The 23,645-nt window shown below is 38.2% G+C and overlaps 1 protein-coding gene across 2 annotated transcripts in view; it reads right to left on the bottom strand.

Annotated features, from left to right (window-relative positions):
- The window catches only part of Cwf19l2 (CWF19 like cell cycle control factor 2), a 96,930-nt gene extending 79,386 nt beyond the window's left edge, over positions 1-17,544 (bottom strand). For both annotated transcript variants that reach the window (XM_052751364.1, XM_052751369.1), the window contains exons 1-7: positions 17,425-17,544; positions 15,199-15,299; positions 12,521-12,631; positions 11,015-11,137; positions 6,357-6,467; positions 5,563-5,682; positions 3,327-3,417 (exon numbers count right to left, since the gene is read on the bottom strand). In XM_052751364.1, coding sequence (XP_052607324.1) covers positions 3,327-3,417; positions 5,563-5,682; positions 6,357-6,467; positions 11,015-11,137; positions 12,521-12,631; positions 15,199-15,299; positions 17,425-17,482 — 715 coding nt within the window. In that variant the 5' untranslated portion in view covers positions 17,483-17,544. The remainder of the gene's footprint in view (positions 1-3,326; positions 3,418-5,562; positions 5,683-6,356; positions 6,468-11,014; positions 11,138-12,520; positions 12,632-15,198; positions 15,300-17,424) is intronic.
- Positions 17,545-23,645: the final 6,101 nt, after the last annotated feature.

The raw sequence follows: 23,645 nt of genomic DNA, 5'->3' as shown, positions 1-23,645 counted from the left end.
AGCATGGTGACAAGTAAAAAATCCACAGTAATTTACGTCTTTATTAACATTCCAACTACATAATTAGATCACTGAGTCCACAGAATCATCTAGAAAACTAATCAAGTAACAACTGGGCATCATGAAAATCTCTCCTCAACTGTCACTACTAAGATATTAGCAGTCTAGAGAGAAATTCAGAAGAACAAAAATAAGACTGCTTCCCATATGCTACTGTGTATGAAGGAAACCTAATAGGAATAAAAACCCAACAAATTCAGTCACAACTTGAATCCTAACTTTAGGAATATCTGTGCATCATCAACTGTGGTTGATAAAATAAACTTAACAGTCTTATTAGTGTTATCACTAGGAATGATACTAATATACTACTGAGAAATCACCCAATTTAATATTTTAAAGGAAACAGAACCACTCACTTGCAACAGCATTCTTAGATTCAATCAACAAGTCTTTAATGAATATTCAGCACTCATGAAAACTGTTAAACACACTATAATTCACACCATGAAAATAGCAAGTTTTTTTTCAGCCTTCTGTGCTGAAAAATGGTCTGTCAATAATTACAGTAAATTCAAGAGTATGCCACATTTAATAACTGTATTCCAAACCTATTTTTATCCAAGTAAGTCTAAAATTAAGTTTTAATTTCATGGTTTTAATAAGTTATGCTGTAATAAACCACTACCAAACACTAGAAATCTCTTCCATTTCTCCCAGAAGACAAGTTAATACATAAAAAACAATAAATTGAGCATCAGGAAACCTAGACTTCAGTCTTGCTGCTGTGAGACCCTCACTCTATTCTCTAAGATGAAGGAGGCTTAGATAAAGATAGTTTAATATAGATAGACCCAGGCCAGTTTCAAGCTCCCAGAAATGACGGCACCAGCCCCAGGAACTTAAAAGTACAGTCATCTGGTAGCAACTAATTAACAAAAGAGTGCCCCAAATGCCGGACAAAAGCCAGGCCATTTGGTGGTGACTGATTAACCAGCGCCGGAGATGGCACTTCTCAACTCCGAGGACGGGCTCTAAAAGTTCTAACAGAGCAAATGGACAAACTAAAATAACATGGAGGCCTGGGAAGATTTAGCCAATTAGAATTGTACCTGTACTAACTCCCCCACAACCTGGAGGGACTTGTGGTTTTTGCCTTTAAAAAGCTAGCCTCACAAAGAAAGAGCAACTCCTCCCTGACTCACTGCGCTGTGACGAGTGAGTGCTTGAGAAGAGTTCCCTGTCTCAACTAGAAACGAAAATAAACCTTGCTTTTGCATTCTGGACATCCTTGGTCTTTGGTGGTCTCTCTGAGGGTGTTTTGGGCATAACACTGCTAGTACTATATATTTTCAACATCAAAAAACAAATCATTTCTTTGAACTTTTGCATCTTCATGTTAAATAATGCAGCTAATTAAAGCCACCTTTAACAATCCTTTCAACTTAAAGATTCTGACAGAAAAGTCCAAAAAGAGAAGAGGAGGAAGAATCAACAAGAGTTCACTGAAAAAGCCCATAAACCAGTGTCTACCAAGCACATGAAGAAATCAGTCTTCTCAATAATCTTCAGCAATGAATGCTCCAATCTGAATCTGAGGCCTGGTCCCTTACTACTCACATGAGTACAGACAAACCACCCGATCACTGTATGCCTCAGGCTGAGCTAACTCAATGTTCCCTACCTGTTAACTTTCTAGAAAGCTTTGTATGACTACTATTACTAATACTTAATCTGGTAGAGACATTTCTGCCAATGCTAAAAGCAGAATAAAAACGTGCTGCAGTGGAATAATCCTTTTGTACACTGTGAAGATTTGTCACTTGAATTGGTTTAATAAAAAGTCAATTGTATGGTAGCAAGGCAGGAAGTATATGTGGGACATTCAAACTAAGAACACTGGAAAGGAGGGCTGAGTCAGAGGAGCTGCCAGTCAGATGTAGAGGGAGCAGGAGATGAATGCGCCATGTTAATAAAGGTACCACCATGTATATGGCAGAGCATAAATAAGGAATATGGGTTAATTTAAAATGTAAGAGTGAGTTAGTAATAAGCCTATTGGTTGAACATTTAAATTAATATTAAGACTCTGAGTGGTTATTTGGGAGTAGGATGTCGGGACAGGAAAACTCTGCCTACAATGTACAGTCACTAATAACTAAGTAAAATTACTAAGTAAAAATTCTAAAGATGTCTTTGAGTGGATTTGGTGGCTTCATGCTCACAGACAATAAAGAATCTTATGAAGGAGCCAAATAGAAATGATCTATAAATAAAAATCTGCTGTGGAACAATCCTTTTCTACAGTATGAATATGTATTACGCTCATTTGCTAATAAAAAGCTGATTGGCCAATAGCTGGGCAGGAAGAGACTGAGCTTAAGAGCCAGACTAGGAGAATTCTAGGAAGAGGAAGGGAGGAGTCAAAAGAGTTACCAGCAGATGCAGAGAGAGCAAGATGGGCACACCATACTGAGAAAAGGTACCAAGCCACGTGGCAAAGCATATGGGTTAATTTAAGAGTTAGCTAGTAACAAGCCTGAGCTACTGGCTGAGCATTTATAATTAATATAAGCTTTTGTGCATTTACTTGGGACCAGCATAAACAGAATATTACTGATAAATAACTAAGACAAAAAGATATTATTATTTACAATTTTATTTTATGCTGGCTAAACTGCAATTGGACTTATCACTGAATTGGCAATACAACGTACTGAGCATTATGTGATGCTCAAATATTTTATCTCCATCAACTGGAAAACACCTCCTAAGAACACCACAAATTTTATGAATGCTGACAAATTTCTAAACTTCTAAACATTCTTTATGAATGCTGACAAATTTCTAAATTTCAAACTTCTAAAAGCAATAAAATTGCATCTTTAATGTTCATACACTATTTGCATGTTACACTACATATATTTTTATATTTTGCTATAGAATTTAACAAATGCAATATAGTTTCACATGATCATGCTTTGTCTTAAACTTTGCCCATTTAAACTAAAAACTTGCAAATGATGGTTATTATGCACAATATATACTGAATCATCTTGCTCCAAAATGCGTTAACAGTAAACTTTCTAAATAATAATAATGTAAATAAGAGTTCAAAAGACTGCAGGTATTTCATAAATATTTTGTTATATATAAACTCAAGTCATTCTCTTAGGAACACTAAACTTAAAGAATTTGTATGCTTTTATTAGTGCATATTAACTACAAAAATTAGTGGGTTTCATTATGACATTATCACACACATATATAACAAACTTAAATCATATTTATCCTTCTCCTACAAGTCCACAAAAATATAAAAATACCTTTAGTAACTGCCGGTATACAATTTTCTGATGGGAGACCAGTCCCACCATCCTTCCAATACGGATTCAATTCTCTTTCTTGTAGTTTGGACTAGAACAAGACATTTTGAAAGTTTAGAGTGTAAAAGTCAATTCACCATGGAAATGATTACTAACTAATTTGAGGCTAACAGTCGAATACACAAGCCTCAACAAACCACTTAAAATTCTTTAGACAGGTTGCTTAACTCGCAGGTAACAATGTCTAACTAATGTTCATGTGTCTTTATTAAGCATCTACAATTTCTCAAAACTTTGACATCTAACTTAGAGTCTTACACAAGACATTCCAAAGTTTAGGTAAGACAGTCAAAAAAATCCTATTCTCCAATGCTCCACAAGGGTAGCAGCTTGATTACAAACCAACACAATTACCATACTTACTGCAGCTTGAATGTCAAAAAGTCTTTTAATAAAACACCTGGTGCCAGATATTGGGGTAAATGCTGAAAGATCAGAGAGACAAAGGAACAAGCCACTGCCACGTCTTACCTCTAGGACGCCTCAGTCTGAAAAGGCCAGTTCCTGTCTCATCATGCCTTATATACCTTTCTCCACCCAGCCATCATTTCCTTGTTAGTGCTGGGATTAAAGGCATGTGTGCTTCCCAAGCAAAGGCATGAGATCTCAAGTGCTGGGATTAAAGGTATGTGACTTCCAAATACTGGGATTAAAGGTGTGTGCCACCACTGCCTGGCTCTGTTTCTCTTCTAGACTGAATCAATCTTATGTAATCCAGGGTGGCTTTGAACACACAGAAATCCAGATGGATTAAAGGTGTGTGTCACCACTCCCTGGCATCTATGTTTAATCTAGTGGCTACTTCTGTTCTCTGATATTCAGGCAAATTTTATTAAGTTATACAATATATCACCATAACCTTTAAAATTAGACTGGGAGAAAAAAAACCAAAAAACAACACTGACCACAGAACTCTCAAAATCAGTTGGCTATATTTTTCACTTGTTGATCTATATTACATTAAAGGTAAATTTTAAGACAATCTCTGAAAGCCACAAGCTTCAGCATTTCTATATTTTGTGGTCTCTAAGGATTCCCCATTATTTTCTTGACATCAAAGTGAAAACAATAACAAACATGCTTGCTTAATATTTCTTATGGCACTCTAGGCATCTTGAAAGCATTCTTATGACAACTAATTTGTGTACACAAAGAAGGCTCAGTTGATGGTTCAACTGTAATTCAAGAGTCATATAACAGACAATAATTGCTCAACCTCATTTACCTAGATTTACACATCTAGTATGTCTTTTAAAAGATATATTTTATGTGCCTGTGTCTCGGTGTGAATATGTGAACATGTGTGCAGGTGCCTGCCCAGGCCAGAAGTATTGGCTCTCCTGAAGTTGGGATTATAGTCAGCCCTGAATCACCCACTGTGGGTTCTGGGAATTGAACCTGGGTCCTCTGGAAGAGCAGTCATGCTCTTAACCACTGACCCATCTTTCCAGCCAGAATCTAGCATATTTCTCTAAAAAACACATATTTATTTTTATTTTATGTGTATGAGTGCTTTTTAAAAAATTGTTTCACAGTCCTTAGTTATCAAACATCATTAAAAAACATACTTCATAAATAAAATGCTATTACAAATACGGCATTTACTTTACGGCTGTCGCAGGAATCTTAAATGGTCTTATTAATAAAATCAAACCTGAGGCCAGTTATTGGGGTGAAAGCTGGAAGATCAGAGAAGCAGAACAAACCACAGCTACCTCACCTTCCTCAGCTGATCCTGTTTCCTCAGACTGGAAGCCTCGAGTCCTCATCCAGAAAGGGTCTCAGCTGAACTGTAGCTCAAAAACCTAAAAGCTTAACCAGTCAAATGCTTAACCAGCCAAATGCTTCTAGTTTCTGCTCTTCACGCCTTATATATCTTTCTGTTTCTGCCATCACTCCCTGGGATTAAAGGCTCACTTCTTGGGATTAAAGGCGTGTGTTACCATGCCTGGCTGTTTCCAATGTGGCCCTGAACTCAGAGATCCAGAGGGATTTCTGCCTCTGGAATGCTGGAATTAAAGGTGTGTGCTACCACTGCCTATCCTGTACGTTTAATATTTTGGCTGTCCTGTTCTCTGACCCCAGATAAGTTTATTAGAGTGTACAATATTTTGGGGAACACAATACCACCACATATGGCAAACTAAAAAATTAAAGCATTGAAACTATTCCTTACCTGTTCTAGCGCGTGGGCTTTCTCCTGCTCTATTTTCCTTAGAGCTTCCTTTTCAGCTTTGAGTGATGATGAGGACACAGTTTTGACAGACAAAAAATCAACAGTCATCCACTCATCCCGCTGTTTAAAAAAATGAAACCACTTCAATCTGTACTTAAGACCTTCTCAGTATCAGAAACTGCAGGCACCAGCCAGAAGCAAACAGTATGTGGTTAGCCACTCTCAACACGCTTCTCATTTTGCTGTACCTTAGTCTCTCCCTTATGAAAGTGGGGTAAAGAACTCACCTTTCAAGTTTGTTTTAAGGAGTAAACAAAATGCGTATAAAAGGCAGTCAACATAGGGTCTGGCACACATAATGAATTGTTAGCTCCTGTTCACCTTTCTTCCTGTATCTGTGGCTAAGTGGTTAAACTATATTCTTTCTTAGGTATGTATATGAATCAGAACTCAAAACTATAAGCATTGCTAAGCAAACTGTGACATAAGGGGAAGAGAAAAAAAAAAGCTGCAACTGAACCACACAGGAGATTCAGATTTCTAGTATTAGGTAAATCCAACAGAAGAGGAAAATGCCAACAACCACAGCTGAGAGAGCTCTGAAGGGCTGCAGCACAGATGAGCATCTACCTTCCACAGCAGGACAAGGCCAGTGTGAACACCAGCATTCAGCATTTCTGTGGAGAGGGTTCATGAACTACTGCTAAAGTATAATTCTCCTGAAGTTATTACCATGAGTTTAATACTCATCTGCTTTTAGAAGCCATTTCTCTCTAAATCAGGTGGGTACTCACCTGCATAATGTGGCTGTCACATGCTTTCTCTGGCCTTTTGTCTTTCACTTTCCAGGTCTTTTCTTTAACAGGTATCTGGGAAGGGACGGCCTCAACCCACTCATCAGAGCTCTAGGAACATTTAGCATATACATGACATTTATAATTTGTATACTTATACATATAAAATACTGACATTAAGTGGAAATAATTCAGCTTCTTAGAAGAGATTCTTTCATTGTTTTCCCCTTTTAAAATAATACTGGAAAATCTCAAGAAATAACATGAAAATCCTACTTTGGTTTGAGCCCAAAAGACATAGCCAAATTCATTCTTCCTCTCATAAGTTATATCAAAAAATAAAATTAAAAGCTAGGAAGGAAAACACCATAGCAAGCCTCAATTTCTACCAACGTCCAAATGAACTCATAAGTTTGTTTCAATAGTACCAGGGAAATAACACCCATGTAAAGGAGTTTGACAGATATACTTGTGTCTTAAGGGCTAGAGAGATAGCTCAGCAGTTAAGAGCATTTGCTGCACTTTCAGAGGACTGAAGTCTAGTAGTTCTTAGCACTCACACTGGTGACTCACAACAGGCAGACATAGCTCCAGATCCAGGACATCAAGACCATGTGTTTCAGACACACACACACACACACACACACACACACACACAAATTGTTTTAGTTAGGGTGTCTATTTGCTGTGACGAAACACCATGACCAAAGAGTAAATTGTGGGGAAAAGGGTTTATTTGGCTTACAGTTCAGCATTGCTTTTCATCACTGAAGGAAGTCAGGACAGGAACTCTAAAAATGGTAGGATCCTGGAAGCAGGAGCTGATGCAGAGGCCATAGAGGAGAGCTGCTTAGTGGCTAACTTCCACTGGTTTTGAAGGCATGAAGGGGTCATACAGAGCAGCTGAGGCTTGGCACTATGAGAGGCCAGGAAAGGCCACTGGTGAACGTATAGCCTCAATGAACGTATAGCAACTGAAGGCCCAGGACTGAACTGGTGATGAAAAGCTGAGGCTTGACACCATGAAGAGAGCCTATTAGAGGTGGCTATTGGTGAAAGTACAGCCCAGTTGCAGAGAGGAACCCCAGCATTTTAGAGATGACAGTACCATAGGATAACCACAAAGAACAGGAGAAGCAATGGAGTGGAGCCAGTTGGAGAACAGAAGACAAATTGTGTGTGTTGCAGAAGGCAGAGCCAGAAAAGTGACCCAAGCCCTTTGAAGGAGTCTAGAAGATTGTGAATGGATCCCAAATATTGGATAGTTGGAATTTTGTTTTGCTTTGATTGGGACTCTGCCCTGATTTTTTCCTCTTAAAGTAAGAACATATTTTACTGGAGACCACATTTGAGAGACTTTGAATTCTGAAAGACATTGGATTTTAAAAAATTGGTTACTAAAATTTTAATGTGTTCAAATTTGTAAAGACAGTGGGACTTTTAAAGTTATTTATGTTCTTAATGTGAATCTTAGGAATGAATGAGAAAGGAAGGGTTATGGCTTAATAGTGATGTTTGTCAAGTTGACAAGGGGTCAGTTGTACTGGGTAGTTTTTGTGTCAACTTGACACAAGTTAGAGTCATCATAGGAAGGAGCCTCAGTTGAGGAAATGCCTCCTTGCATTTTCTCATTTAGTGATCGATGGGGGAGGGCCATCCCTGGGCTACTGCTAAGAACTATTAGACTTCTGTCCTCTGAAAGAGCAGCAAATGCTCTTAACTGCTGAACTATCTCTCTAGCCCTTAAGACACAAGTATATCTGCCAAGTGATATATTAAACATGTAAAACATATTTATACTCTGCCACATCAACTGCCAACTGTTTCCCAAAGCAAAGCAGAATCTATTCATTCACTCATTCATTCATTCATTGCTTAATTTGGATTGAAATGCCAGAGCTTATTCATATTTACATACTTTTTTTAAAAGGTCATTACATATGTATTTCTATCCTAACTCAAGCTTATATTGTCAAATCAATTTAGTGCCTCAATCACAATTCTTTATGCCATACATTAAAATTGGAATTTACAGCCTGAAACAAACAGTACTTTTTTCAGAAGATGGCCAATTTGCTACAATTAAGTAAAATAACAAAGAAGTTTGAGTTCCAGGGAGTTATGTCACAGGAATTCTATAGTGAGGGTTTTCTCTGACTTACCATATGCTGACCAATGACTTTTCATTAGTTTGAGCCACTGGGAACTTTATCACCACAGTTCCAACCAGGACAAAAGTCATCATCACCACCTGCAACTTCAGTTAACTAGACACTAATGAAACTAGAGTTCACCTTGCTGATCCTTAATTGGTTAGGTAGTAAGTTCTATGACCACAGAAACCATAATCACGCTTGCCTACTTTGTACCTACTCTAATAATCAGACCACTGTTATCTTCTTCACACCTTCCTGGAGTTTTCTACCAATTAACATTTCCTATACTTAAAACAAATGATCTCTCCTCTTACTTTAGCAAAATAGATCACTTTGCTTCCTACCTAGTACCCCCAACCCCCTGGCAAAAATTATTTACAGTTGTGCTTGGTCTAATCTCCTGTCAACTTCTCCTGCTGCAGGCAGGTCCTCCTCCAAGGATTTTGGTCTCACTCCAGCCACCTTGCTCTCTTTCTGGTTTGCTTCAAAGAAAGGGCTCTGATGGCTTAGAGATTTGTATGCTGAAGCATTTCAAATCCCCATCTTTTTTGAGGGGAGGCATTTTCTTGCCTTATGTACACCTGTAGCAGCAATTCATCCTCCAACTCCATTCCTAAGACAATATTACTCAAAGAGTAATTGCCCCGTCAAACATTTCTCTAAACTCATAACTATCATACACATTAATCTAGTGCCAACTCTGCAAACTTGATAAATGGCTTAGATATTTCCAAGCTCAACAAAATATTCCAGTCTTTATCTCCAAAACTTCAACTCTGTTGATGACTCATGTTCAAGATTTTCAAGATAGTCTCCAGTCCAACCCCCACTGTTTATTCTGCATTTCCTTCCTATATTCCTCCTCCTTTACTCTGTTTTTAAGCAGTCATGTTGTTTGAGGCTCCATCTTCTCACTACTATATTTTTTATTCTTTACATTGAGACTATTATATTTATCCTCATGGTTTTAATTACCTTTGTTCTTCTTTTTTGTCCAACCAAAGCTTCAGTGACTTAATTACCATCTTGAGTATTATGCTGAACTCAAGGATAAATAAACCCCTCATCTTCCACAAAGCCTGTTTCTTCTGCTGAATTACTGAGTTACCCAACATCTCAAGTTAGAAATCACAGGATCATCTTGCCCACTTATCCAAGCTGATTTTCAACTCCAAAACACTAGTCAAATATACCATGTAACAAATACCACATCACTGCCCTAGGAGCATATGTCCAACCCTAGCCCCAACTCCAGTTCTAGCCACAACAGATTGGTTCAGAGGCAGACACAGACCAAATTAATTTCAACTAAGTCAAATGGGCTGATGGAAAAATCAAGGAGAATTGAAAAAACATTGTTAGAGTCCACCTGCGTGTTGAAAAGTAGAATTCAGGGAAAAAAAAAAAAAAAAAGAAACACTGGACCTGGTAAGATTGTAAAGCATGCACAACTCAATTCTAATTCCATGTGTTACTGAGCTAAAGCTGACTCCTAGACCTAAATGTTGTCACCTTCACAACTGAATAACCAAATACAGCTCTAGAATCCCCATCTTTCCTGCTCCCCTTCCTTCTCCAGTCTCTATCCATCATACATTTGGAGTGCTACAGGGAAACCTGATCATAGTACTTATCTTGCATGGTTCCTGTCACTAAGACTATGTAATCTCTCTCTCTCTTTTTTTTGTTTTGTTTTGTTTTATGAGACAGGGTTTCTCTATGTAGTTTTGGTGCCTGTCCTGGATCTTGCTCAGTAGACCTGGCTCTCCTTGAACTCATAGAGATCCGCCTGGCTCTGCCTCCCAAGCTCTGGAATTAAAGGCAAGCACCACAAGTGCCCAGCATGCAATATCTCTTCCTTGCTGCTGACAGAACCCAATTTTGTCTGAAGAAGTAATTAACCCTAAACATTTCTATGCCATCACTATCTACACATACCCCTTTCTTCTTGAAAATAAATATGAAAGGTTTGGCTTTCTTTCTTTTCCTCTGAGTCCACACAGACTAAACTGGCTACCCAACATTCTCTTCTTTTTGGCCAAAAGATAAATAAACAAATTCTATTTTGAAGACTTAGATGTTACTTTCTATGAAAGCAGAAATACAAAGAAAACTAGACTCCAGTGTTTTAAAACTCTTCTCCCTTATTTTTGTAAAACAGTCTTTGTTGTTCTGCCTTATAAATCTCCATCCACTTTTGTACAAGTGCTTTCCTCTCCTTTCCATGTGACTCTTCAGTGTTCCTAGTCACCTTTCAGTTTCCCTGCACATTTCATTATCATCACATCTCCAACAATGATTAACAAATGGTATCCCACTTTCTTTCTGGAACCAATAATTTACATTGCCAGCATTTCCCCAGAAAACTTCAAGTAGATGTCTTGTAGACATTTTTCTATCATAACCCATAGTATTTGAAGGTTCCATGCACCAGCAGTTCCCATACATTATTTCCTCAAGTGCACTACTCTCCAGTGCTGCAGGGCTTAGATGCTCACTTACTGAGGAACTGTCAGTCGACTCACTCTGTTTTTCACATTTCTGTTTCTTGCTCTTCTTTTTCTTCTCTTTCTTCACTTTTTTTGAATGCTTGTCCTTTTTCTTCTTTTTCTTCACAGAGTGTTCCTAATAATTTTGAACAAGTATAAACAGAATTTAATCTTACCTAATTTTAACAGGAAGGCATTTTGAGTGGAAAGAAAAATCCATGCACCAAGAAACTTTACATCTTTTATGAAAAGACACAAAGATCATGACTATACACAATAAAATTCTCTAAAAAACTTTAACATACTTTCTGTAAGATAAGCACTACTGATCAATGTAGTAGTTCAGACTTCTTACCAGAAAAGATATGAGGAAAGTTTTGGTTAAGTTATTTGTATGTGATAGATATTATTAAATATATATATATATATATATATATGTATATATACATCCACTAAGTTTTAGTGATAGGCAGTGTAGGACCAGGACCACAGTTACTAATATATATTAAACATTTTAAAATTTCTAAAAAACATATTTTTAATATTCTCATTAGAAAAAAAATGAGTGGATGAAGGGTACATAACCTCAACTAAATCTTTCTATAATGTGTACATAGATCAAAATATCATAGTGTCCTCTGTAAATATAAATAATTAACATTTGTCAACTAAAAATAAAACAAACACCACCACCAACAACAACAAAAAACCCTTGCATCAATTGTGGGGGTACATGCTAGAAAGCAAACTGCTAAAACTTTGTAAAAAGAGAAAAGAAGGCGTGATAAAAATTAATTAACTAAATAAAAAGACATGAATCTTAAAACATGTACTTTCAGATCTAGAAAATTCCTATAAATAGCCCACAGATTTATAACTAAATCTACCAGCCAACACAATAACATAACCTTTTCATATCATGATAAACTTAGGGTCAAGACAGACATTTTGTTGCCTAAAGAGATAAATTTCAATAATGCTAACCACCTGACAGTGAACATGTTATTGACAACCTGAGTTCAATACCCAGAACCCATAAGGTAGGTGAGAACTGACTCAGGCAAGTTGTAAGTTGTCCTTTGACCTGCACACATACACCATCACATACATACATACATACATACATACATACATACATACATACTTACATACGCGCACGAGCGCGCGCACATATATACATACATACATACATACTTACATGCGCGCGCGCGCGCACACACACACACACACAGAGAAAGAGAGAATATATAAATACAAAGCAAAATTGTTCCTCAATATTAACCTGAATCATACTTTAAAAAGAAAAGACATAAGCAAGGTATATTGGCACATGCCTTTAATGTCTTTAGTCCCAGCACTGGGTAGAGAGAGGCAGGCAGATCTCTGTGCTTTTGAGACCAGCCTAGTCTACATAACAAATTCCAGACCAGCTAGGGCTACATAGAGAGACCCTTCCTAAAAATACAAAATCAAGAAAATAAGTCCTATCATTACATCAAGCACATCTGTTGATATTCACCTGTGAGCACTGTTCAATTCTCTCATTCACATCAGGTAGCATCCATGTGTCTTCACCTCGAAGTTGCTTAAGTTCTTTGTACCTTTGTTCTTTTTCAAAATTACTTTTGGCCTAAAACAAATGAATATGAAAGACAAACTGACAATTGATACAACTGCTTTTCAAATACAAAAAGAAAAATTGGTAATACTTTAATATAAAGATTCCTAGTCAATAAATGGTCTATTCTCGGGCTGGAGAGAGGGCTCAGTAGTTAAGAGCACTGGCTGCTATTCTAGAGAACCCAGGTTCAATTCCCAGGGGCCACATGGCAGCTCACAAGTGTCTGTAACTCCAGTTCCAGGAGGGTGTCAGATCTTCTCTCCAGGAGATCTAACACCCTCACACCAATGCACATAAAATAAAAAATTAAATAAATTATAAAAAAAAATGGTCTGTTCTTGACAATTTGCCTCTACTAGTATAGGAAAGATTTTTAAAAACCTAACAATAGCTTTTCTTTAGGACTACCAATCTTCAGTAAATCTGGGTACAAATCACACATAGTATCCTGTCCAGTACTAGCTTATGTTTTCCTTTCTCCCTGTCTCAAGTATGACTTGGAATCACTTTAACCGCCATCATCCCTGTTGTTATTTATTTTTGCTCTTTTCTGGGGGGCCTGTGGGAGCCCGTTTTCAGGTTCCTCGTGGCTTTACCCAGCAGGTTCACAGAGAGGATGATTAGCACCACGGGCCTGAGTGCTGGTGTCTGAGATGGACTGCTCTTGGCTGTGCTGGGGAAGAGGTCTTTTGCTCCACCCCTCGGCGGCTCTATAAATACCCTGAGACAGAGACAGTCAGGGCTCCTTGGAATAGGTTCCAGGCCCTCTCGAGGCTATCCTTTATTTTCTATATATTTATCTCCACAATCTAAATCCTTCTATCTAATATTTCCTGCTGCTCGCAACTCAAGAAAACTCTGGGGAACTGTGGGGTTGGTGGGTAAACGCCCCTCAGAGGCCCACCACCCAGCTCCAAAATAAATCACACACGGAGGCTTATTCTTAATTATCAATGCCTGACCTTAGTTTAGCTTAGTTTCTAGCCAGCTTTTCTTAACTTAAATTATCCTAACTACCTTTTACCTCTGGGCTTTTCCTTTTCTCTAACTTCTGTAAATCTTCTTACTCCGTGGCTTGTTGTGTAGCTGGGTGGCTGGCCCCCGGAGTCCTCCTCCTTCTCTGGTTCCTAGATCTTAGATCACCCCTCCCAGATTTGTCCTATTTATACTCTCTGCCTGCCAGCCCCGCCTATCCTTTCTCCTGCCTTGCTATTGGCCAGCTCTTTATTAGACGATCAGGTGTTTCAGACAGGCACAGTAACACAGCTTCACACAGAGTTAAACAAATGCAACATAAACAAAAGTAAAACACCTTAAAATATTCTACACATCCCTGTGGCTAGTTCTTTAGACTTTTGCAAAAGTTATGAAGCTGACTTTTTTCTATGCCTTCAATAGGCAATATCTGCACCCCAATACTTCATCTCAGAAAAAAAAAGTTATCTTCTTAAAAAGAAATGATCATATTGCTAGTTTCTAGTAGCGGTCAACAACAGTGAAACAATGCATGGTTTTCCCAATAAGTTTCTTCTGCTTTCTCATCCACATCTCAAATGCCAAAGCTGATCTCTATAAAATTCATCACACATTACAAAGAGTATCCTCTCAAAACTGCTGGGAATATCAGACAGACAATAATGAAGAGCATTATCATACCTATTTTGAGACCAATGAATAATCTTAAGTTTACCTGTCCAAGACTAGCTGTTCACAAATTCCCTTAAAATGTGACTGAAGTTATTACTCATTCTTCCTGTCTTTTCTATTTCTTTTCTACTCTTTATATGCATTTAAACTTATTCAAAAACTCTTTCATCTTAAAACAAAGTTCCCAAAATTCGTCACCAAACATTCTGTTGTTTTTAATTACAAATTTGCCCTTTTTGCTGTCACAACTAATCAGGAGTATCTTGTCAGATAATTCAATAGTTTGTTTCTTCCATGTTTGTAAATTCCATACATTCCAATATTAATGAGAATTCTGTTTCCAAAACTTTTGGGGTATGCACATATTCTGAGTCTCTTATCTAAGTGTTTCAATCAGTAAAGGCTGACCTAAGTCTGGAATTGAAAGGAACAGTAAGACAGACGGTGAAGGAATCACCAGTGTATTCAAATGTGTCCTACTTCCAATACAGCCAGAGCAATGACTGGGGCTGCGACATAAGAGTCGTCAGATGTGGTACAGTACATAGAAACTGAGCAATCCAGACCGCATAAATGCCAAGAATAGATGACGTAAATGCTAAGGAAACTGGGAGGAAAACAATCACATCTGTCTGCAAAGAGAATGAGCAAATGGAGCCGGCCAAGAGCATTTACACTGCATTGTAAAAAAAAAAAAAAAAAAAAAAAAAAAAAAGACAGCAACCTAGAAAAGGCGAGATATCGAAGTGATGAGAGTTGTTTGTGGGATAACTAAATAACTGTCCGAGATCTGTCTAAGACAAAAAACGAAAGCATTTCAAGAACTAAACATAGATTCTCTCGGAAAGTGCTGGCTTAGCATGCATGAAGCCCTCAGTGCAAGCTCTAGTTTTAAAAGGAAGAAAGAAAACCCTCCAAAGCGGAGGTACCTGGCGTAATACTTCGGCCCGGGCAATTCGGGTCTGTTCTTTTCGCTCTTCGATACTCCGAGCACTTTCAAATCTTCCACTGAACGCCGCCATAGTTGTTGCTGTCGTAAAACGAGGAAGCCGTCAGGAAACCTCAGTTTACGACTGTCGTAATTCAGAAACCAAATCTAGATTTCAGAGTAGTAGGGAAGGGGCGTTACTATACCAACGAGCAGGCGCAGATCAGAAAGTCTGTCCAGCAAAAGGTTTGATCAAATCCTGGAAGCGTGCTGGAAAGGCTGACATTTTAGGTGTACTGGATTCGCTAAACGTTGAGTTAATATCAACATGCGTTATGATGCACCCTGAACTATACTAACTCCTTTCTTACCAAGACTCTTAAAAATACTCCAGTGAGCTAGAGAGTTGTAGAAGTTAAAACCAGATCTCAACGTTTTTGCCTGACTTCCTGTGATAGTGCACCTGGCTAAAGGGAAGCTGATCAGAAAGTCAGGAGTTTGGGGGGAAAGGGGGTGGGGGATTGCTGTAAGATTCAATATTTTTCGTTAATGGGTGTCTTTAAATATATTGAAAACGGAGTTGGAGAGATGGGTCAGCGTTTGGGGACGCTAACTGCTCTTGCAAAGGACCCAAGTTCAGGTCTCGGACCCATATGGAAGTTCAAAAAACATCCGTAACTCTATTTCCAGAGTTATTTCGCCCTCTTCTGACCTGCACAGGCACTGCACCTCCGTGGTGCACTTACATACAGCCAGACAAAAGAAACATAAAAATATGTATTTTTTATGTCTATGAAGGTTGAGACTTAGTCTTGCACAAGCCTGGGAACAGAAAGAGTTCCCATCACCCTGAGGAAAGATGCATTGGGTGTAAGATTATCTCATAAAGAAAACAGGGACCTCTTTGTTGTGTTTATTGCATCTTGCATAAATAAGTCTCTGTATCAAAATACTAGTACTTATCTGTGCTTCATTTGATTGGTTCACAGGGACAAGCCATTTCTCTCTTCTTTTAACTCTGGCAATTCAGAATTTTAAATGCCAAACTTTAATAGTTACATACACCTCCCCAACCCCCTCCCCCCATCACCACCACCAAAGTGCTATTGTTTGATTTGATTCATTATGTTTGGAAGGCTGTACCCTGCACAGATGTACCTGGGCATCAGAATCGAGAGTAACCAGTCAATGCCCAATGCCGAGCTGATTAGAAGGGCTGCTGCACCTGGCTCACCCAATCCCAAAGGCACCCAGAAGTGCATGCCTTGAAATACTGCTAGCCAGTCTTGTGTTTTTCAGTAACCTGGCTTCTCAGTCAGATGTGCTTTGAAAGTTCATTTTGTTGTTAAGGACCAATACCCATGAGCTTTTGTATTGAAAAATCACAGGAAATGAAAATGTCAGGAAACTAAAAACTAGATTTTGGTATTTCCCCTCCTTAAGTTCCCCATTCCCCATCCCACCATGAAATAGTGATGAGAGGCCAGGCTGATATTGTCACAGCTAAGGTAGAAGCTGCCTGATGGTGACAAGCTGCCTGTATCTCTATTCTCCCCACAGGGTTTGCCCAGCTCCAACTGTGTAAAGAAAACACATGTAAGGACTAAGCCCTGTTAGACCTTGAGATATTTTAGGACAGTTTAGACTCAGACATATTGAAATCTGGTCTTCTCATCAGTCCTAGAGATGAGCCATGCATAGGAACTGCTCTTTAGCCATACTTTCACTGTCTCTTATACCTGAACTTGCCTTTCTTTCTCACTCTTCACCTTTTCTCTGTCCTCTCCCTTCCCTCCATTGCTAGGCCTGACATAAGGGCCTCCTTCCAGCTCTTACTCCCACCTAAGGCCTTTGTATGTCATTCATATCCCAGGTCAAACAAACACCCTGATCACAAAACTAATGCTCCCATCTTCATACTACTCTCCAGATATTTTCACATCATGATTTAATGCGACTATAGCTCTCTATCTCTACTTGAAGTAGTCTTGACTACCCATTTTATTTGTTTCCTGGATAACCCCCCAGGATACCTATCACAAGTATTTAAGAACTTGAGTAAATGGTTGAATTTACATAAATAAATTACATACATCTGCTTATAATTTTAAAACAGTCCCTTTTATATTCATACTAATTCTTGCAAGAACTAAAAAGTAATCATATAGAAACTGTAGTTTAAAAGAAAGTCTGTGGATGAAGAGATGGCTCAGCAGTTAAGAGGTACCGCTCATGTTGAGGTCCCACGTTGGGTTTCCAGCACCTACATGGCAGGCCACAACCATCTGTAACTCCAGTTCCAGGGGATCAGATGCCCTCCTCTGGTCTCTTTGGTCACTGCTGGCATGTGATGTACTTATATAGAGTTAAAACATTCATACACATAAAAGAAAAAATAATCAAAAAAGGATTTAGTAGATTCATAAGCCTTACCAAATTAGACAACTTGTTTGAAAATGATTATTTATATAAAATGATATTTTGGAGAGCTTAAATTCTATCATCAAGTGTAAAACAACTGTCAAACACAATCAAGATAATAAACAAAATTGTCCATAAAATAAAGATAAATGGGTGTGTGAAAACAATCCTATACAGTAACATGCATAAATTGACATGCAAGGTATATAGGGACACTCAATTTCATGGGGAGGGAGGGAGGGAGGGAGGGAGGGAGGGAGGGAGGGGGAGAGGGAGAGAGAGAGAGAGAGAGAGAGGGAGAGAGAGAGAGAGAGAGGGAGAGGGGAGAGGGAGAGAGAGAGAGAGAGAGAGAGAGAGAGAGAGAGAGAGAGAGAGAGAGAGAGAGTTTTTGAAGCTGAAACAGATCCTGTGAGGATGACCATATTCCTAGCTCACATAAAGCAACCTAATTTATATTTATTTCCCTAATGGTTATCAACAGTTCCTCATTTAGCTTTTGAAAGGGTCACAGTTTAGATCATAAGTTACAAGACCACCCTAATATCAATCCTATGTTAATTCCTTTCAACATAGTTTGTTGTCTTTAGGCGGTCAAGAGACCAGAAAGACCAAGAATCTTTTCTGACAATATGTTGTAGCCAATAACAGAGATTTGACAATCTATTTCCCAGCCACTAATTCTGTGTCAATTTCTGAGGTATTGGTGAGGTGTTCAGTACACAATTTCTGAAGTCAGATGTGCTAGGTTAAAAAAAAACTCTGCCACTTATTTAGTACCACTTGACATAATCTGCTTCTTTTGGTTTCTTAACTGTAAAGTGGTAACAAACACTGTATGCCTAATTTCTGTGAAAATTGAATGAGTTAAAGCATGTGGATCTTCCAAACTAAGTGCTAAGGCAATAATATTCAGATTTTGGTATTATCTCTTAGTCAGTGACCTGAGGTCATATGTCCTCGTCACCTTGATCAACTTGGTACAGCCTAGAGTTATCTTAGAGGAAACCCTTGACTGAGGGATTGTCTAAATCAGATTGGCCAGTGGGCATGTGGTAGGAAGAGCTTACTTAGTTTTTAAGTGATGTAGGGGGACCCAGGCCTCTGTAATAGTGACAGTTAACTCTTCAAAGTTATATCTCTTGTTTTCCTGAACAGCAGTAGGATGACCAGATGTCTGCTGTGTCAATTCAAAGCTTTTTCCTTCTCAGATGAAACAAGACAGACATCACTTGTAGCATTTCTCACTTCAGATGGGCTTTGAAGGAACCTCATTTAGTTGAGGTATTTCATGCCAAATTTTTTCTCATGACATTTTGTTGACAAGGAAAATATTCTAAGGCTACCTGAAAAAGGAAATTCTATACTCAAGTTAGAAAAGGACCTCATACATGCACCTGAAAAATCTTGGATCTTTTAAATAAGATACAATGTCACAATTTGGAAGTCTGAAGAAGATAACATATTTGTGTTCCCATAGTAAACATGCCAATTAGCATACAGTTTTGTCTACAGGCCAAGTAGATTGACAGTATCCTGGATTACTTTTGAACTTTGTGTAGTCAAAGGAAACTATGCCAGTCTATTTTCTTAAGCATATTGTGGTGGTTTAAATAAGTTACTGTCATCATTATGAACTCAGTGTTGTTAATTTTGAGTTTTAGTGATTTATATAAATGTCTTATTTCTCTTAATAGATTTTTCCTGAATAATATTAAACTTCTCAAAGAGCAAATTCACTCGATTTGAACCTCACAGACTGATACATCAGCTCGGGAGTTGACTGTTTTTCCATAAAACACTTTTGAAATTATAAAATAAGTGATCTTAGTGGCATCTGCTCAGCTCTGCTAGTTTATGTTAGCGACTAGAGGGTGCTGAGTGGAGGAGTGAGATTGACTGAGCTTTTACTTAAATCCCACACATTTAGCTGTAGTTTTCTTTATTTTCCCATAAGACAGGGTTTCATGTGTCCTTGACTGGCCTTAAACTATATATGAGGATGAAGATGTTCTTCTACTCATGATCCTCTGTCTAGTCTCCTCTCCCAAGTGCTGGGATTACAGAAGTCAACACCATGCCCATTTTTATGCTGTGCTAGGAGTAAAACCCATGGCTTCATGAATGTTAGGCAAGCACTCTACCAACTGAGTTTTCCCAGCCCTGGACAATAGTTTTTATCTGAAGGTGCTAATGTCTGTATATATGAGCTATTTGTTACAGAAGTTGTAAAAAATGTGCCTAAGATTAAAAAACTGTGTTCAGTGTATTATGAGATGATCAATATTTCAATTGTAAAAACATTTTTTTTTTACATCTAGGTAATTTTTACTTTTGTATTATTGATAAAATGGTGACCCACTCTTCAAGTTCTTAAATGAAAGAAGATAGGACTCCATGAGCCTATGAGTGATGATAATTCAATGAAACTTGCTATGAGCACACTTTTCATTCTGTGGCTTAAGAGTAAAACCTTATGGTTTACCATCTTTATTGTAAAGATAGAAAAATTAGGTGGAAATTCTCACAAGTATGCATCTATTTTGTGTGATTAATGTCACAAAATCATGGGGTAATTCACATTATTATTTCATTGTCATTTTAAAAAAATTCATGTTCTGAAAAGATTTTTTTTTCCTTAATGTTACTTGGGCTAAATTACTATTACTAAACTACTCTTTGTCTGTGTATGATATTTATTTCTTTTTAACATTTATCTCTTGTTTGTCTGTAATAAATTTTATGGAAGTTATAGATTGCAGAAAGAATATAAGAGCATTCATTGTGTATAGAATCAAGTCAGTCAACTGTCCTACTGTTATAGCCCCAAAACGAATGTTGAGAAAAGAAACATAATCAGTGTAATTAGCTTATTAGGTGGAAAGACCCATGATAATGTAAAGACGTTACAAAGAATTTGTTTTTATAAATCTTCAAGGAGGTCTTTGTGTTTTCTTGAATTTTTTTCCTCCTGATCACTTACATCTTAGCAGGTGGCCAAACATAGTTTAAAAGACTAATTGTTGATAAATGATTAAGACACACATAAACATATTAATATCCACTGTTTACTACCATATTGTTCTAAAGGCAAGTGACCATATATAATGTCTTGCTTGAAGAAGTATTTGACAAAAGAAGCAAGACATTTGTAAACTTCCTTGTTCTAAAGAAAGCAGCTCTGTTCTGTAGATAAAATTATGCATATTATTTTATCTACAGATAAAATAATAAGCTATTTTATATTAAAGATGGTCCCCATAACCTCATATATTTGAATGCTTACTCATCGGAGAATGGTGCTATGTGAAAGGACTTGAGGATTAGGAGTAATGACCTTGTTGGGATAGGTTTGGCCTTGTTGGAAGAAGTGTTGTCCCTGGGGATGGCCTTTGAGGTCTCTGTCTGCAGATCAGGATGTACTTCTCAGCTACTACTCCAGTGCCATGCATTATGCCATATTCCCTGTCAAGTTGATAATGGACTAACCCTCTGAAACTGTGGGCAGGCCTCCAATGAAATGTCTTCTTTTATAAGAATTGCCTCAGTCATGGTATCTCTTCACAGCACTCTAACAGTGACTAAGGCAATATGTATAAAGGAGGTTGTCATGTAACTGGTGGCACACAGATTTTTCATTTAAGGAAATCTGTACTCGCATAAACATTCTGTGAAGAGAGGACCAAACACCTACACCATTTAGGGATCTGTGTCTACTTTAAACTGAAATTTAAAATGGACCATAGGTCTCAGTTATCTTTTCCACTGCTACGTTAAATTTATTTTCTTGTTTCAAATCCACATCCTTTCATTCTCTATCGAAGCCATCAGTTTATAGTTCCAATAACAGCAATAAAGGAATGAGAAATTATTATTTTATACAAGATTTATTGCTAAGAATTAGAAGTTACTCACAGAGTTCAGTTAAAGTGAGAGATCTTTAGGTTTTATACAACTCACTTGGGCAGCATTGCAGAAAATCAGAGAGGGGTAAGGCTTGAGGGCAGAAGGAAAATGACATGAAATGTTTGGGAGCAGCCATCAGAAAAACTTGGTGAACCAAAACATATGAAGTGATAATGAACAATAAAAGATACAATCAATCCATAGCCTGAAATTTTGAGGTGCAGGACTATATATGGTATAGCATTTAAAGAAGAAAGTAATCAATAAAGGAGTCTGAAGGAAGACCTTTGAATACCTAGTTATGAGAGCTGGCTCTCTGGGAGGCCTTGATGAGCTATTGTTGCTGCTAAGTAAAGCATAATGTAGAGATTTGTGCTTTGTATTAAAGTATAGATCAAGAAATTAAAAACCAGGGTTTGTCACTAAAAAGAATTAATTATTTTAATCTACTTAAATGATACAATGTTTACTTAGAGAAACCTAAGAAAAGAGAAAATTAGTTAAAATATATTTTGGTAGTTGTTTTAGCTGCATACTAGGTAAAGGGCAGGTATTGGTTTACTTAAAAAATTAGCCATATCGATGGCCAAACACCCTAATTGTCATGCTAGAAACCCCATCCAACTACTGAGGGATCTGGATGCAGAGATCCATAACTAGGCCCCGGGTGGATCTCTGGGAGTCCAATTAGTGAGAATGAGGAGGGTTTATATGAGCGAGAATTGATGAGACCAAGGTTGGATAAAGCACAGGGACAAATAGCCAAATGAATGGAAACACATGAACTATGAACCAATGGCTGAGGGGTAACCAACTGGATCAGGCCCTCTGAATGGGTGAGATAGTTGATTGGCTTGATCTGTTTGGGAGGCATCCAGGCAGTGGGACCGGGGTCCTGTGCTCATTGCATGAGATGGCTGTTTGAAACCTGGGGCCCTATGCAGGATCGCTTGGCTCGGCCTGGGAGGAGGGGACTGGACCTACCTGGACTGAGTCTACCAGGTTGATCTCAGTCCGCGGGGGGAGGCTTTGCCCTGGAGGAGGTGGGAATGGGGGGTGGGCTAGGGGGAAGGTGAGGGGGGGGCGGGAGGGGGGGAGAACAAGGGAATCTGTGGCTGATATGTAGAACTGAATTGTATTGTAAAATAAAAATAAAAAAAAATAGCCCATATCTAAAATAGTAGCTACATAAGACTCATGACATGCTGCATTTTTTGATAATTATTCAAGATCCATCTATTTTCTATACTGTATAAAAAGATGAGCTGAAATGGGGGTATGGTAGAAATCACTACCCCAGTCTCTAGGAAAATACATCCTGCAGCACTAGTGGTGGAACTAATCTCTACAACCTTTGCAGGCATATTATCTTAGCTTTTAGGAAGCTTTTTCCAGTGGCTTCCAGATGTCCTTTCTTAAACAGTAGCATAGGACACTGCATAGTTCAGAGAACCCAGTGCCAGTTGCTGGATATTTCCAATCCAATTGTACATCCTAGAACTGGGGGAGATATCCACAGTAAGGATTGAAGAATGCACTAGACCCCCTGTTAAATGTAACACAGTATCTGTGTGTGTGTGTGGCGGGGGGGGGGGGGGGGGGGGGGGGGGGGGGGGGTGGGGGGGGGGGGGGGGGGGGGGGGGGCCAAAGATACTCAAGTCCATTATATAAAGAAAAATTTGAGTGTAACTGGCACACATCTTCCTGTGTACTTTAAATGATCTTTAGTTTACTTCTAATACTTAACACAATATAAATAAGCTATGTATATACTTGTTACAATGTTTCATAAGTATATTAGATGAGATTCTCTAGAGTAATGTAACCAACAAAATGTATATTTATTATAAAATGGGTATTTGTTAGATTGGTTTACATGATAGGGGCTGGGTAGTTGAACAATGGCCATCTGCATACTGGAAAGGCAGAGAAACCATTAGTTGCCTCAGTCCATGAAGCTGACACAGCAGTCCCTGGAGAGTCACAAATTCAATCCACGTTCAGCAAGGAAGGCAACAGAGTAACAGAAACAATCACAAAGAAACAGGAAGACAAGAAGGTGAAAACTGTTTTTTTTTCCTTAGACCTGGTTACATCTGGGCTACCTACAGGAATGTGCTATCT

Source organism: Peromyscus californicus, unplaced genomic scaffold, assembly GCF_007827085.1.
Source record: "Peromyscus californicus insignis strain IS unplaced genomic scaffold, ASM782708v3 Scaffold_11__1_contigs__length_118956290, whole genome shotgun sequence".
NCBI lineage: Eukaryota > Metazoa > Chordata > Mammalia > Rodentia > Cricetidae > Peromyscus > Peromyscus californicus.
Note: the sequence above shows the minus strand (reverse complement) of the source record. Positions and strands in the feature narration are given on the sequence as shown.